The sequence below is a fragment of the Nycticebus coucang genome, chromosome 7, assembly GCF_027406575.1.
Source record: "Nycticebus coucang isolate mNycCou1 chromosome 7, mNycCou1.pri, whole genome shotgun sequence".
Classification (NCBI taxonomy): Eukaryota; Metazoa; Chordata; class Mammalia; order Primates; family Lorisidae; genus Nycticebus; species Nycticebus coucang.
Window position 1 is genome coordinate 129,010,569 of NC_069786.1, and position 17,875 is coordinate 129,028,443.

Below are 17,875 nucleotides of genomic sequence, written 5' to 3' on the forward strand. Positions count from 1 at the left end.
GGTTGGTCTCAAATTCCTGGCCTTAGACGATCCTTCCACCTTAGCTTCCCAAAGTGCTAGGGTTGCAGGAGTTAGCTACTGTGCTCAACCGGAAATGTTTATAAATATGGGAAATATAGAGAGCATCTGTATGCTGATACCAAAGTTTTTTTTTGGGGGGATGACAATAATTTAAGGGGGCAGAAGGTATTACCAAGGAGCAAAGCTCCTAAGGCAAGAAGTAGTATTGGGATTGGTCTTTTGTGAAGGAGGAGAGTCATTTCCTCTATGGTTTCATGGGGGAAGAAGGAAAAGATGGTTGCAGATTTAAGTAGATCTTTAGAGTTGGTCATACCTGAAGTCTATTTTTAAAATCTAACAATAGGTACAGAGTTTATAGTGTGCCAGAAACCACTGATCAAAGAAAGGTAGGTTCAGTTTTTATCATCAATAATGAGGGTGGTAGTTCAAGTGTTGTCTGACTTTCCAGATAATTTTGGTTAATCTCCTAATAGTAAATTGACTATATGGAATATCCTCAGCTTCTAGAATTATTGCCTTTGTATTAAGGTCCTGAATCTCCCTTCTCTTGACCACAACTTTTCACTGTATATGCTGTCTGGTTTTCTGAAATGGTCTGCAAATGGATCTCATTTTTCAGTGAGGTCCAGGATATTATGTATGTCTCCAAGACATGAAATTTGAGGTTAGGGCCTGCAGCTAAGTCTCCATGCACATAAAACTCTTTAAATACAAATGATCTTTACTTTATTTGACAGGTTATTTAAATATTTTAGGTTATTTTCTTTCCTGAATGTTACTTCCCTGCTTTGATCCTGTATCAAAAATTACGATTCTAAAAGAGGAATAATCTTTGATTTAGGTGAGCAGATGGAAATTATATTATTCAATGTCTATGTATTATTCTAGGATGTATTTTGTGAATAAAAATACAGAGAATTATCTTTTAAAAGGATCTTTTTTTTTTTTTTTTAGGATCTTACTTTGAGCATTTTGAAGGAAATTTCGATTTTATTACTTACTAGCATTGAAAAATTGGCCACGTTCCTCAGATACAGGAGAGTGACGGTCTAGTCCAGCTCCTTGCTTATGGGGATTGATGCGGGAATGGGCACGAGATCCAAATCAACCCCAGCAGAGGCGAGCCAGGGACTTTTTTGTACAGTGCCTCACTCAGCAAGACCTTCTCTGTCTTTTATTTTTTGTGATCTTTTAGAGTATGGTATGGAGCTGGCATTCTTCATTCTTTTCTGTGAGGTGGGAGGCTGCTCTGGCAATGGAACTAACCTTGAGAAAGGCTGAGCTGAGACATGGAGACATATGCAGTACATACACACAGACCTACAAATATCATCTGAACCCCTCAGTTTGATCAGATGGACTCAATTATATAAGATATCAAGTTACTTAAAGACAGCCAGTTTAGGTTGGTTTCCCTGTCTCTTTAAGCTAAAATAAGTAATATTAATACACTGAGTATGTTTTAGAGACTTGGGTCAAAATAACAATAAAGAGTAAGATTCAAAGAAAAGTAGCCATTTGTGTATAAGACATACGTACGTACATATATTCTTACACTAAATATCAGTAATTACCTATTTCTCCCATGAACTCTATTCAAACAGAAATCCCGTTCTTCTGTCTGTTAGAGATTCTTTCCTAAGGGTTGGTTTTCTACTTTTCCTGGATTTGTTTCTTGCCTGACTTTTTTTTGTGTGTGTTTCTGAGCTTCAGAATTTGGTGTAATATTCTGCAAAACGTCTAATTCTCTTCCCTACCTCTCTGTTCTTTTCTGGCATCAAAAATACTTACCACCTTGCTGCTGAGAGAACTCTAGTAGGATTCTGTTGTGCTCTCTGAACTGGCTCTTGTCTAAGGGGAAGCATTCCTGCTTCTTACTTTCCTTAGTGACTAGGGATGGATGCTTAGTTAAAAGATGAGGGCAGTAAATACCTTATTAACTTTTAACAAGTTTTTATACAGTTCCAGTGAGGAAATGTGTATAACATACTTTGTTACTTGCAGAAAGTTCCACAAAACTCTGGCATCTCTGTGATTTATAATAGGCAATCTTATTCTGAATAACCTCTGCTGTTGCAGGTTCTTTTTCTAGGGCCGAAAGTAATTGTCTGAGCTCATTTGCATTTTGGTAGAGTGCTCTTCCAGCTGAGTTGCTTGGACAGAGTCACTTTGTAAGTAAGTAGGAATCTGTGGCCTTACATTGGCTAACAGAAAGGGGTAAGAGACTCTCAGGCGCTGGACTTTTGAAAATATAGCCAATATTGTATATCGCATAATTGAGGAAATGCTTTTTTGCATTCTTTGAACAAATATTTATCATTTTGACTGCATGACATTTATTAAAATTCATTTATTCAGCACATATGTATTGAGCCCCTACTGCATATTAGGTACTAGGGCTGGGTATGTAACAGTGAACAAGTATAGGAAAAATTCTCTGCCTTCGTGAAATTTACATTCCACTGGGAAAGACATAATATTGTTTTAAAAAAAAATGCTCAGTAAGGAAGAGAAATATGAATTTGGGGGTAGAGGTTGAGATTTTAAGTAGAGTTGCCAGAGAAGGCCTCACTGGGAAGGTGACTGTGAGTAGGCTCTGTAGGAAGTGAAGGAGCTGTCTTTGTGCAGATATTGGGGGGCAGCAGTGTGTGCCTCCATTTGCTCAAGAAATGAAGAGGCTGAGGCTGAGAATCGTCAGAGATGAGCTCTGAGGGATGTGTGTATGTGTGTGTGTGTACAGATCAGGTAGGGCCTGTGTGTGTATCATAGTTAGGATTTGTCTCCCTCTGATTAAGGTGGAAAGCTTAAAGGAGTGAGAGCAGAGAATTGACATGATACCACTTATGTATAATGTGATTGGTGTGTTGGGAGCAGCCTGAAAGATGTCGAAAGTAGAAGGGAGGAGATGCCTACACCTATGTTCAGGTGTGAGCTGATGGAGACAGAATCAGGGTTGTGGCAGTGAAGGCAGAGCTGATGGATTAGCCAACAGAAGGCATGTGGGTGGGTGTGTATATTTAGGGGGTTTAGTGTTGGGGGGAAGGGATTGAACAATTGATAAGGGTAACACAGGGTCTTTGGCCTGAGTAACCAAAAGAATGGAGATAGTTTGTCTGTTCCTGTTAACTACATAGAAGATACTTTTGGATGAACTACCTTAGGCAAACAAAGTTCCCCGTAACACATACGCCTTTGAGAATGTCCATAAATATGTCTTTAAAATGATAGTGTCTATAGTCATAGTTTATAATGAAAGAAGCTTATTGGCAAGCCTTGTCAAGAACTCCCTGTGGAAATATCAATTGCTTTTCTTGGCTCCAAGGTATTTCCTGAACAGCGTATTGTACTTTGTCCCAAGTGTGCCATTAAGGGATTTGAAAGTTTGTTAAAACATGTGTGGCAAGTGAGGGCTATCAGTTAAGCTCAGCCAGAGGAGCCAAGAAACCAAAACCAGCTCTTAATTGGACTTCCTGACATGCAGTAGCTCTGAATCAGAGGCGCAGGTAGTGGGGTAGGCAGGGCCTTCTCTCCTGTGCACAAAGCTGTCAGCAGCCATTTCAGCAGGAAGTGCCTATGGACATGGGTATATAACATACACATGAGTCTTTTGGAAAAGCTCCATTCTACCAAGTTGATAGCAGCCCTCCACCCAAAGGGAAGGTAATAGGGCTTATTTGCTGAAACAGAGTTTTTCACTGCTAATGTAGACTTACTTTAAAAAATTTTAAATAGCACTCTTCAAAGATGGTCTTTGTTTTTGTGGAATGTTTTTTCTTTATCAGTAAATAGGGAAACTATGAAATATTACATGCTTGACTTTGGGTAAGTCAGCCTAATAGAAATGTCACTTGTCATTTTTATTTAAGATGCCATTTGAATTGTTTGGTTATACAGACTTTCTCCGTTTGCTCCTCCATTTTTAAATACAGTATGTTAATTTTAAAAGGAGGGAAAGAAAAACCTAATGCATGTCAAACAGTTTTGAAGTGACCAGTTCCTCTTCTTGAGTTTGAATTGGTGTTTGCACAGTGTAGACAATTTTCTTTGCTTTCTAAGTGACAGACTTATACAACTTTGGAAGGAACAGGAAATGTCCCTATAAAGTGTTTCCAGATTTCTAGGCTTTCTCTTCTTTATCTGAGTGTTTGTGACTTTTCTTGCTAAGACTCTTATTTTTAAATTTGGGAATAATTAACTTTATGGTTACATTTGAGTTTATATTGAATGAACACTGGAGTTATAATTTAGATATGAAGGCCAGAATTATTTTAGAAAAAATGCATTTATTTCAGTGTCTTTTGATTTTATTTATTTGCATTTATTTATATTTGCTTCTTATGGTGATCATTTTCAAGTTTGGTGAAATAACTTTCAACCATTTTCTGGTTTCCAGGCATGTTGAAGTTAACGGGGGACACATTGCAGTATCATGCATTATCATGTGGACATGCATTTAAATTTAACTGTTTTTTTCCTACTTGGTAGTTATTTTATTCATTCTTGTTATTTTTTGCACATGCTTCTTTTATAGCTCATTCAAGTATTTCTTATTCTCTTCAGAAGAAGAAAGACGGGGACCGTTATTTATTGAGCATATTCTTTTATGCTTCATATGTACCAAGCATTCTGGAGATTTGGGGAAGTGTAAAAACAAATGTGACATAGTTTACTATCTGATAGAAGAGAGAAATGTGCAAACAAGTAAGTGTAATATAGCCTGATCAAGGAACCTTAGTGAAATAATAGCTAAGGACTAGCAGTGGTACAGAAGAAGGCAACACAACGTTTCTGCAGAGAGGGCGGTCAGCAGAGAAGCACAGGGAAGAGTTGTATCTTGAATTTTGATTATTTGCCAGGCAAACAAAAGGCACAGAGGCATTTCATGCAGTGCATGTCAGTGGTGGGAGCTAGATGTGTGAGTCTGTGTCTTCAGCTCCTATGGAGGATTTCCTCCAGAGTGTCCAGGACTAAGAACACTGCAGTTAGAGTCCTAGACTTGTGTGCACGTTACAACCGTGCCATTCAGTAGCTGTGGGCTTATGACATGTCTGAACCTGTTTCCTCTTCCAGGAGTTGGAGATAATCATTTTTCTGTGGATCAAATCAGTTAATGTGTATAAAAGCACAGGAAGATTGTGCAATATAAATATGAAGAGTCATAATAAAAACATTGGTGTTTTATTATTGTTTACATATTCACCCTCGGGAGAGTGCCGTGGCGTCATAGCTCACAGCAATCTCAAACTCCTGGGCTCAAGCAGTTCTCTTGCCTCAACCTACCCAGTAGCTGGGACTACAGGCGCCTGCCACAACGCCTGGCTATTTCTGGAGATGTGGTCTTGCTGTAACTCAGGCTGGTCTTGAACCTGTGAGCTCAGACAATCTACCCACCTTGGCCTCTGAGAGTGCTAGGAGTATTTATAATTATGTTTAAATTCTCTCTACTTCACTAAATCTTGTTCTTTATTTGAGTCTTTTCTGAGGGCTCTATCCTTAGCTTTTTTTCAGTATATGGCCTTGGGACATCCTTGCTTAATGCCAGCCCGATGTGGATAACTCTGCAGTATGGATTTTTGTCCTCCAGTACACTCTTTCAGTCTCCACACCTACATTTCCAGCTGCTACCTGGATGATGTTTTTCATCCTTGTAGACTTCCTGCATCTTAAGACTACATTTGTTTTCCCTGTGTAACTGCTCCTAACTTTCTGTTTCTGAGTTCAGGAATTTTTTTTTTTTTTTTTTTTTTTTGGAGACAGAGTCTCACTTTGTCGCCCTTGGTAGAGTGCTGTCACAGCGTCACAGCTCACAGCAGCCTCCAATTCTTGGGCTTAAGTGATTCTCTTGCCTCAGCCTCCCAAGTAGCTGGGACGACAGGTGGAAATATTGGTTAGCATGAGAAAAAATGTAATTCAATAAAACAGGATTCTATAATTAAAAACTAGGATTCTTTTTTAAAATGTATAATTTCAAATCTACAGAAAAGGTGTAAGAATGGTCAAAGATTTACTCCGTACCCTTTGTGAGATTACACGATTTAGCCACATTTGCTTTAGTATTCTTTATCAGTTTTCACTTTATCACTTGCCTTCTCTTTTTTCTTTTGAGCTGTTTAAGAGTAGTAAGTGCAGATACTCAAAACAAAGCTATCCTCTTTTATAAACATTGTATGATTATCAAAATCAGGGAATTAACATTGATACACTATTGATCTATGGTCTTTTCCAGATTCCCCAGTCATGTTCTTTATGTGAAAAGAAAAGAAAATCCTAGATCACAAGTTACAGAGTTGACGTGTGTCTTTAGCCTTCTTTAATCTGGAAATGGTTTGTCCTTTCATAATTTTGACTTTTTTTTGAGACAGGGTCTTGCTCTGTTGCTCAGGCTGGAGTGCAGGTTCTCAACCTTCCTAATGTCGTGGTACTGTAATATAGGTCCTGTGGATCGCGACCCACAGTTGAGAACTGCTGATCTAGAGCCTACAAAATCTGCTGCTATCTTTTTTGCTAATGTGGGTGGGCAGGTTTATGTGGAGTGTTGTACTTTTTTCAATGTGGTAAGCTCATGAAATGGGTTAGTATCTGGATTCTTTTCTCTTGTTTGCTTCATTCTCATTGCTATTATAAATGTCCATCAGTCTGTGTGCTTTGTATACTGATTTCACATCTCAAATGGAGAAATAAGGTTTCATATTTTTATGAGAATGTTTTATAAGCTCTTATTTATACAGTTTTGTTTTTTGCATTTCATCTTGAATTCTTATGGTTTTATTTGGGAACACAGTGACATACTTTGTGCTTTGTTCAATTCTGTTTTCATTCTCTAAACATCCTGTTTGCTCCTGTATGGATGACCCTTTCTGAAGCAACATGCTACTACTTCTGGTATTTACAGCCTTTGAGAGAGAGAAGCTGAAAATGTAGGTCAGAAAAATTTGAAAAGTGTTTATATCATTAATTTGGGGCATCTTAAAGGGCTGAGTGTTAGCCTGGCCTTGCTGGATTGGTTATGTTCATTAAGTAGTCTGTGCATCTGTAAAATAAAGATTCTTTTTAAAACGACATGGTGAGTATCCAGTGCTGTCAGCTTCTGAATGTATGTTTCCTTAGAAAAGAAACTGCCCTTTCCTTTTTTTCCCCTTAGTGATTTAGCATATTTTTTCTATTTTCTTCAGGTAGTTAAACCAGAGAGCAATGACAAAGAAACAGAAGCTGTCTGTGACTCAGATCTCCCTGAGGAGCTCTGTGGACACCATATTCCGCAGCAGTCCCTGAAAAGCTATAATGACAGTCCTGATGTCATTATAGAGGCTCAGTTTTATGATAGCGACTCAGAAGATGGACATGGCAACACACAAAATGTGCTGGTTGATGGTGTAAAGAAGCTCTCAGTTTGTGTTCACGAAAAAGGTGAGTACTAAACTGCTGTCTGACATTTCGTTTTAGTAAACCAGTTGTTTTAAATATTGGAATTCTGTCTACTACCGAACAAATCACACAGTAGAACTGGTTGTTCCCAGTTTCCAACCTATTTCAGATTTTAGAAAGGGAGGATCTTTGACAGGCTTATAGCTGCTGGTTAGAGAGGGGATGAAAGTGCTGCCAGTGGTTTGTGTGGGCATTGCATTGGTTGATCTTGCCACATTCCTAATAGGCTTTGAGTTGTATTGATAATTAACCTTGATATTTCCTGTAATGAGCCCAGTCCTACCCTGTGATTCATATGAACAGAATTAAACTGGTCTTTAGAATCCTATGAAAAAGCCCTTCGTTTTGCTTTAGTTTAGAAGTTTTAAAAAGTATATCTGTTGTTGGTGGTGAGCATGGATCACCCTAACTTTTATAAGCAGATTATCTTTAGAAAGTCTTTTGATTCTAAGACTTTAAAAAAGCTAGTCTTACTTTCTCTGATTGCAATCTAAGCCAGATTTTTTTCCTGTGTGCACAGAAAAAAATCAGTTATAAATACATGAGCAAGGAATTGTAATGAAGGGCCTCACCTGACCACATTCTAGGAAACTTAAGGGAAAGTAGCCATTACAATTTGAATATTTTGACATATAGATTTCTAAGAGATTCTGAGTAGAGACAGTGTATTTTCTACTCAATGAATTTAATGTATACTATGAAATAGAAACTTGAGCAATACTGACCTGACCAACCTGAGTAGATAATGAGCTTTGTTATCAGGAAGAAGTTGATGGCATAGTCCCCGTGAAAGAAATGCCAGAAGATTATAAAGGAGATGTTCAGCAGACAACCTGTTATAGGGATTAGTGAGCATACCTCCTTACATCCTAAAGAAATCTGGAGGTGGTTTCAGGAAAGAGTACATCTGCGTTGCTGATGTGGGGGTGACCTGGGGCAGAAAGCATTTTCTGAAAGCGTGTGTCCCTTTTGGTGACAAGTAGTACTCATTCAGAATTTCCAACATTGACATTCTTCTTGAATGAAGAGGCTGTACTTCCTCTGTCAGGTACTGCTGCTGGTATCACTGACCTGAGGATACCCAGGTTCCTCTTGCTTTGTGATATCCTTAGATAACTAGTGGTTTCACTGTTCAGGGCTCAGCCAATTCCATTTGGATGCTATTCCTTGAAATTTTCATTTTTTAAAAATAATTGAATATTATTTTCAGTTATTATCTTTTTAAAGTACATGTGTATTATCATAACAGCATCAGTACTGTGAATCATGTATTTTCAATGGAAATGGGGCAGATAACCAGGACCTTAAGTAGCCAGATCGTTCGTCAACAAGATTCCCCAAGGAAGAGAGATATCCACAGGACAGAGCCAGACAAAAGAATACTTTAAAATGTATTGAGTATTTGGCCCCAAAGTACTTCATGGAAACCCAGCTCTGGTAATTGGGCTTGGTAGATTTCAGCAGTCTCTTTTCCTCTGAACTCCAAGTTGAAGGAAAAAGATGGCTTGATCTCTCATTAGTGGTTGGTACAAATACAAAGGCAAGGAAATAAAAATGGATGGAAGTGGTGGCAAAATTGGTGCCTGGGTTGGATATTGATAATTCACTTTGTCCTTTGTTTGGGAAATTCTGATGCCAGACTTGCTCTTGATTGGCCTTCTGCTGTAATTCTCCGCCCTCTCTCCTAAAGCAATTATCATTGAGTACTTTAGAAGTCCACTGTATGCATGTTTTTTTCCCTTATTCTTTTTACATCCTTGCTAGCCCACTGTTATTTATATTACTTTCTTAGTAGCTCTGACTGAGGGAACAGCCTTAATCCTTCCCTCACTATCTGGCACAGATTTCTCTTTTCTTGCTAGCCTCAAAATAGAGAGTTTGTGAAACCACATGGCTGTTTCTCATTTCTTGCCCTTTTGATATTAAGGAAAATTGCAATTTGCTCTTTTAAAAATCATGGTATTTTTAAGGATATTTCAACCAGCTACTCTTTTTCAGGATAATATAAAATCTGGTTACAGTTAGGATGTTAGTACTTTTTGCACTATTTAAGGTTTTGAAATTTGTTATTGAAACAAACCATAACCTTAAGAACATCATAAACTTTTCCTTAGACTTCTAGAAAGATTCTTTGCTTTGTGTTGTACTTGTAAGTGGATTACTAGTCCTAGTTCACACTTGGGAACAAAAGTTTTTTATTGTTTTGTTTTTTTTGTTTAGTATCTTTCTCTCTCTCTCTCTTTTTTCTACTCAAAGCAAATGTTACACATCACATTTGTGGATAGTGTATCCCTGTTTTCCCAGGAAGCATTCATATCTTTATGATAATCATAAAGTTTCTGTGGTAAATGAATATATCACCCCAGCAGTCTGGCAAGGTGCCTATCACTCTATTAAGAGAAAGGTCCTTTGGGCATCTCAGACCCACACATTAATTTCTTTGAGGAAGACCGCATGGGTCTGCGTCATCCTCAGTCCCTGAGAGAGAGTAGCCGGACACCTGGGCTACTTTTGAAGGTCCATTTCCACAGTCTCTCGAGACTGAGCTTTTATCACTTTGCAAGCAATAGCTTTGTTGTTAACACAGAGATCTGCCATCTGTGTAGACTGGGGACAACCCAATTAAATTTTCCTTGCTATCAGTTGCATAAAATATTTAAAAATGTTTGGGCAATGGTTGCCTGGCTAAGAAACTCCAAACGATAAAAGTCATGATGGCCAAGTCACACAGTAGCTCTGTACCTTTCATTACTGGGAATTTTAGGAATAGTTTTGGCCCCTGAATCTTGGTGATCATAACCTAATCAGGGATGTGCATTCCCTGCCCTCTATCCCAGCAGGGTCTGCAAGAGATCTTTCTTGGTTTTCTGGTCTGAAGATAAGCCTCTATTCAGTACCCTGATGAGTGAGTATGAGTTTAAAGTGTGGAGTCCATGATGCTTTCATTTCTATCTTCTGCTCAAGTTCAGCTATTTTCTGAAGAGGAGAATCCATGTCGAACCCTTAATCCCTCCTTAGATGTGAATTGGTCTATTTCTACTACTTCTGGGGCCTGCCCAAGTCACCTTTGGGAGTTAGGAAGACCCTTTGTTTCTCACTTAAGATTAATCTTCTTCCAAGACAGGCTCTTTCATTGTTTAGATTTCTTTATATACTCTTTCCTTGAATAAAAAAATAACTGTATTCCTCTTTTTCTGAGAAAAAACCCCCCATATGGTTATTTCCATATGATATTTGGGGTTATTAAAACCCCAAGAGCCCTTTTGCCAGATTTCTTGGCAATCCTTCTTCTTTCTCAGATGTAAATTTCTTCTTTTCCCAGTTCTTCATTGAATGTAATGTACAACCGGAAGACAGTCATGTGTGCTTCAGAAATTATGTTAAAAATTAAATTTATAGCAATTTCTCATCAACCCCAATTTTGCCACAATGTTTTGTGCCAATCTTTACAAATCTGATTTACAAAAAAATCAAGCCTTGTCCAGACCTATGTTAAACAGAAGGATGCAGTCGGAATTTTTGCTTTCTTATCTTTTAAACTGGGGGCCATGCAGTCAGATCAGGTAGAGAGGGACTCCCCATGTCCCAAGATCCAAGTCCCATGCTAGAGCAACCATTCCTTCCTATGAGATCCTCAAAAGAAATGTGTACAGATAAAGAAAGACAGAAGAGCAATCCTTTACTAACTTAGGCTTTGATCCAAGCCAGAGTTATTATCAGTCCGTACTCCCACTAGCAATGTATAAAGTTTCTTATATCTCTTCTCATTCCTACCAACGAGATTATCTACGTTTCTAACTTTTTGTAATCTAGATTAAGTTCTGTAAATCTCTTTTATATATCATTTGCCCACTGTTCTGTCATAGTTACTGTTACTTATTGATTTATAGGAATTTCTTTTCCCTGTAATAATCCCTTTTCCAATTTTAGGCATTACATATATCTTCTCCCCTTCAATCGTTTAGTCATTTGTCCATTAACTTTTGTGTGGTATTTTCTTTGAACAAAAATTCTTAATTTTGGTAGGATAAAATTAATCATTTATTTGATAGGTTTTAAATTTTCCTTGGTAACTAGGTCAAAAAGATATTCTCCCATGTAATCTTTTATTAAGTCTATAGTTTTGCCTTTTGCTGAACTTAATGACAATCATTCTTTGTTGTATGAGTTTATCATCTGGTTTTCTTATTCTAAATCTATTTCTGAGTCGAGCCATCCTTGGATTCCTAGAATACATTCTGTTTAATCCTGATGTGTTAATTGTTAAATACAATATTGAATTAGTTTATCTATTATAATTAGTACTGATGACTGGGCCTCTACAGGATTACAGGTGTGATGGTTGTTTACACCTGTAATCTTAGTACTTTAGGAGGATCACTTGAAGCCAGGAATTCAAGACCAGCCTGAGCAAGAGTGAGATCCTGGCTCTACAAAAAATAGAAAAATTATCTGGGCCTGGTGGCAGCTAGTGTAATCTTAGCCACTTAGGAGGCTAAAGTGGGAGGATTGCTGAAACCCAGGAATTTGAGGTTGCAGTGAACTATGATGATGCCACTGCATTCTGGCCAGGATAACAGAACAAGACCCTATCTCAAAAACAAAAGCAAAAACAAAAACCACCAAAACCTCAAATAAAAAATACCCATATGCAGAATGAATAAAAAGTAATTGGAAATGCTTTTCATTATAAATACGAGCTTTATAAAAAAATGATTAGCATAGAATTTTTGTATCATGTTAAAATGGATCTATGATTTTCTTGTCATCTGATTTTTAGAATGATTATAACGGCTTTGTGAAATGTACTGGTCAGTTTTTGGCTGTTTCCTCTTTTTCTGGAACAGCTTGTATAAGCTAGGAATTAACTGTTCATTAAAATTTGGTAGAACTCATTGTAAAATTGACTGCACCTGCTGTTTTTCAGGAGGTTAGATCTTTACTGTTTCAGTCTTTTTTTTTTTTTTCCTCTCAGGCTTTTTTATATGTGTACTAATTGGTCTGCTCAGGTTCTCTATCTCTTCTTGTGCCAGTTTTGGCCTAATTTAATGGGATTATCCATTCCAATTTATTAGCATATAGGTATTCCTCGTGCTCTTTAATACTCTTTTATTTAAAACATCTCCTTTGTGCCTGTACTTTTGTATCCCTTTTCATTTTGTATTTTAATTATTTGAATCATCTCTCTTTTTTCCTTGATAACTCTTGCTTGCCAATGATCTTTTTATTAATCTTTACAGATAACAATTTTGGTTGTGTTATTTTTCACTATTTATTATTGGTGATAATGTTCTGTGTATCACTGATATTTGCCCCTATCTTTATTATTTAATTCCTTACTGGGAATGGGAGTTGCTCCTTTGCAACTTATTGATTTGAATAGTTAGCTTATTATTTTTAAATCTTTCTTGTTTTCTTCGAAATGTTTTTAAAACCATAAATGCTTCTTTATCTGTATTCTGTAGATTTTTATGTGCAGTATTTTTATTTTATTTTTAATTATTTTAATTATTTTTCATGTGCAGTTTGTTTGTTTATGAGACAGAGTTTAAAGCTGTCGCCCTGGGTAGAGTGCTGTGGCATCACAGCAACCTCAAACTCTTGGGCTTAGGTAATTCTCTTGCCTTAGCTTCCCAAGTAGCTGGGACTACCAGTGCCCGCAACAATGCCTGGCTATTTTTTGGTTGTAGTTGTCATTGTTGTTTGGCAGGCCCAGGCTGGATTCAAACCCACCAGCTCTGGTGTATGTGGCTGGTGCTCTAGCTGCTGAGCTACAGGTGCCGAGTCATATGTGCAGTATTTTTATTATTATTCAGTTCTAAATATTTGTATTCCTTTATGATTTCTTCTTCAACTAAATTAGTTATTTAATTAAGACTACTTGATTTCTTTTTTTTGCTACATTTTATTAATGTTTAATTTTATTGTATTATGCTCAGGGAACAGGGTACCCATATGTTTAATTCTATACAGTTTATTGATACTTTATAGTCCATTATATGGTCTGTATTTCTATTAATAAATATTCCATTTATGCTTTGAAAGAAAGATTTGTGTTTATATATCAAAAATTTATTTGTAGGGCAGCGCCTGTGGCTCAAAGGAGTAGGGCACTGGCCCCATATGCTGGAGGTGGGGGGTTCAAACCCAGCCCCAGCCCAAAAAAAAAAAAAAAAACTGCAAAAAAAGAAATTTATTTGTATTCTTCCCTTCATAAACTATTATTTTATGTACGTAATCGATCAGTGTCTGAGAGGGATGTTTAAAAATCTATGTCTATCAATTTTGATTTATTTGTATTTCCTGCAGTCTTGTCAACTGAGCTTGATATATTTTGGTTATGTGTATATGTGTATGCTAGAGTATACCTAGGTATATTTTTATATACATGCATACTTATATATGTATTTGTTTATAAATACTTATACACATATTAATCACTGATATTTAGTGGGCATTTACTATATGGTAGGCCCTGTTTAACTACTTTGTAATTAATTCTTTCTACATTTAATTAGTTAACTCTCACAACACACCTGGTATCTATTTTGGGAATATTAATAGTGTCTATCTCAGGAATTCTAGTACTTTTTATTCGCAAGGCATGGAAAAGTTACACAGTTGGTATGTACATTTTTCCTTGGTAGCTTTTTAAAAAATTATCAATGTCTGTCTGGGACTGGGCATGGTGGCTCACCCCTGTGACCCTAGCATTTTGAGAGGCCAAGGTGGGAGGATTGCTTGAGGTAAGGAGTTTGAGATTAGCTTGAGCAAGAGTGAGATCCTGTCTCTACTTATTAGAAAAATGAGCCAGGAGTGGTGGTGTGATCCCATAGTCCCAGCTACTTGGGAAGCTGAAGCAGGATGATGACTTGAGACCAGGTGTTGGAGGTTGTATGTAAGATATGATGATGCCACTGCACTCTAGCCAGGGTGAGACCCTGTCTTTATCTTGAGAGAGAAAGAGAGAGAAAGAAGCGGAAGGGGGGAGAAAGGAGAAGAAGGAAGGAGCTCCAGAGGAGGGGGAGGGGGAAGACCAGTCTCTGGATACCATCCCAGAGATTCTGATTCTTGTTGATCTGCGATGGGCATAAGCATTGGTATTTTGAAAAAGCTCTGTAGAGATCCAAGGATTCTCAATCACATACCCAGCATTGCTGCTATAGAACTAGTCTTAGACTTGTCCTCTTGATCTATAGATATATGCTATATCTCGCCTGGTAAATAGCAATATATGTGTATACTACACAGTTTAAACATTTCATGGTAATTTAACTCTTAGTTTAAAAATCAGTCAAGGATCATCAAGAGTTACTAAAATTATTGAGGTGAAGATTTTGGAAACTAAAATATTCACATAGACTCAAGCGTGTCATACCACAGTTGACTTACTGATTAATTATACTGGAAAAAAATGTTTATAAAATACCACACAAGTTGTAAGTAAATAAAATCTTGAATAGAGTGAGGGAGCAAGATGGCGGCCGAATAACAGCTTCCCTGCAACTGGGCACAGTGAGTCTGGGGAGATAAGACTCCAGGCATCTCTGGCTGGTGGGATCTGCCTGAAATCATCCCTTTGAGGATACAGGAAGTCAGCAAGGGACTTCTGGACCCCAAGAGGAGGACAAAAACAGTGGAAAACTGGCAAGAGGTTGCGTGTGTTTGAACAACCTAATCTCACCAGCAACCGTAAGTACAAACAGCAGTGAGATTGCAAAATGGAAAGGCCTTACCTGTGAACTGTTTTGGTGTTTTTGGACTTGACACTCAGTTGAACTGCCTTGGGGAGAGCTTGCGCAGGAGTGTGGAGAACTTTGGGCATTTTCTAGGGCCCCAGACTGAGCTGCTGAGCCAGACAGAGCTAATAGTGTTCGGCTGTGGGCGCAGGGAGCCATTGTGAGAGAACTGCCCAGCAAGCTCCGCCCTCAGGGTGGCAGAGCAAGGATCTGGCGGAAGCTAGTAACCTAGTAACTGAGCAGCCTAAAGGCGGAGACTGAGCTGCCTTACAGGCCTAACCCTCAGGGGCAGAGTGAGACTGGTTTTGGTACACTGGAGCCTTGGGCTGGTGCCCTGGGTAGAGTGCTGTGGTGTCACAGCTCATAGCAACCTCAAACTCCTAGGCTTGGCGCTGCCCGGACCTCCATAAGCGCTGCACCACGACCCCCTCCCGCAGGGTCGCTGCATGCCCTGTCCAGGAACTGCGGGAGCCACGAAACCCTGTGTCCTCCCTCCTGTACCCTCCCTGCCTCCACACTGGCCTGCTCGTCTGGACAGGGACTCTGGTAGCTGTGTGCCCTCCGGAGCCCTCCCTGCCTCTGGGCAGGGCCCTTCTCCTGGCCAGAGACTGCCTTGGGCTCTCTGTGCCAAAGTCACTGGGCTCCAGGCACTCCCAGAAACGTGTGCACCACCCCCGGCCCTGTTGCTGAATCCAGGTGTGTCACACTTCGGAGCTGCTTCCAAAACCAGAACTCCCTAGCTGGGGCAGCCCCAGAGGAACAACACAGGGTCACTCCCTACAAAGATCCAGCAACAATAGAGTGATTCCGCTGGGGTCTGATCTTGGAGAGACACCTCCCCAACTCTGAGGATGGCCAGAGGCAATGGGGAAAAACAATCATGAGGCAAAATCAACAGAAAAAATCTGGCAATATGAATAATCAGAGTGGATCAACTTCCCCAAGGATCAATGGGGCCGACACAGCATAGGATCCCATGCACAAACAAATAACTGAGATGTCAGAAATTGAATTCAGAATCTGGATAGCAAATAAGATCGAATTAGAATTCCAAGCAGTAACCCAAAAGATACCTCAAGAATTCAATGAATTCAAAGACCAAATGACCAAAGATTTTGACACATTGAGACAAGAAGTTGCAGCCCTCAAAGATCTGAGAAACACAGTACAATCCATCCGTAACAGAATGGAGCAAGCAGAAGAAAGGATTTCTGACATTGAAGACAAAGCTTTCAAACGGTCCCGAACTCTCAAAGAGGAAGAGAAATGGAGGGCAAAAACAGATCACTCTCACAGAGAGCTCTGGGATAATTCAAAGAAAACCAATATTCATCTTATAGGGATCCCCAAAAATGACGAAGTGGCTTCCCAAGGCACAGAGTCTCTTCTCCAAGAGATTATGAAAGAGAACTTTCCAGACATGCCAAGAGATTCTAAAATTCAGATAGCAGACAGTTTCAGAACTCCAGCACGACTCAACACAAATAAGACATCCCCCAGACACATCATTATCAATTTCAGCAAAGTTAATATGAAGGAGAAAATTCTGAAAGCAGCCAGACGAAAGAAAACCATCACCTACAAGGGCAAGAATATTAGAATAACTGCAGATCTCTCTGCTGAAACCTTTCAAGCGAGAAGAGGATGGTCATCAACTTCTAATCTCCTAAAACAAAATAACTTTCAACTCAGGATCCTGTACCCAGCTAAACTGAGTTTCATTTATGATGGAGAAATTAAATACTTTAATGACATTCACATGTTGAAGAAATTTGCCATAACTAAACCAGCTCTCCAGGATATTCTCAGACCTATCCTCCATAAAGACCAGTGTAATCCTCCACCACAAAAGTAAATCCAACCAGAAAATTTTGATCAAATTCCAACTTCCACAGTCGCAAAAGGATTAAAAATGTCCACGGGACTCTTGAAAGGCTTATCAATATTCTCAATTAATGTGATTGGTTTAAATTGTCCTTTAAAGAGGCACAGGTTGGCTGACTGGGTACAAAAACTCAAGCCAGATATCTGCTGCATACAAGAATCTTAACTTACATTAAAAGACAAATATAGACTCAAGGCGAAGGGATGGTCATCTATACTCCAGGCAAATGGAAAGCAGAAAAAAGCAGGTGTTGCAATCCTGTTCGCGGATGCAATAATAGGCTTTAAACCAACCGAAATAGGGAAGGATAAGAATGGACACTTCATATTTGTTAAAGGTAATACTCAATATGATGAGATCTCAATTATTAATATTTATGCACCCAACCAGAACGCACCTCAATTTACAAGAGAAACTCCAACAGACGTGAGCAACTTGATTTCCTCCAGTTCCATAGTAGTTGGAGATTTTAACAACCCTTTAGCAGTGCTGGATAGGTCCTCCACAAAGAAGCTAAGCAAAAAACTTTTATTTTATTTTATTTTTTTTTGTCTTTTTATGACTGATTTATTTATTTATTTATTCATAGACAGAGTCTCACTTTGTCACCCTTGGTAGAGTGCTGTAGCATCATAGCTCACAGCAACCTCAAACTATTTTTCTTTTTATTAAATTATAGCTGTGTACATTAATGCGATCATGGGGTACCATACACTGGTTTTATAGACCGTTTGACACATTTTCATCACACTGCTTAACATAGCCTTCCTGGCATTTCTTAGTTATTGTGTTAAGACATTTACAT

The 17,875-nt window shown here is 38.6% G+C and overlaps 1 protein-coding gene across 11 annotated transcripts in view; it reads left to right on the forward strand.

The window, feature by feature from the left end:
• The window catches only part of DIS3L2 (DIS3 like 3'-5' exoribonuclease 2), a 408,739-nt gene that overhangs the window by 119,647 nt on the left and 271,217 nt on the right, over positions 1-17,875 (forward strand). For all 11 annotated transcript variants that reach the window (XR_008381333.1, XR_008381334.1, XM_053598150.1 and 8 more), the window contains one exon: positions 7,194-7,428. Coding sequence is in view for 9 of the 11 variants with exons in the window: in XM_053598150.1 (XP_053454125.1) it covers positions 7,194-7,428 (235 nt within the window). In the remaining 2 variants the exon portion in view is untranslated. The remainder of the gene's footprint in view (positions 1-7,193; positions 7,429-17,875) is intronic.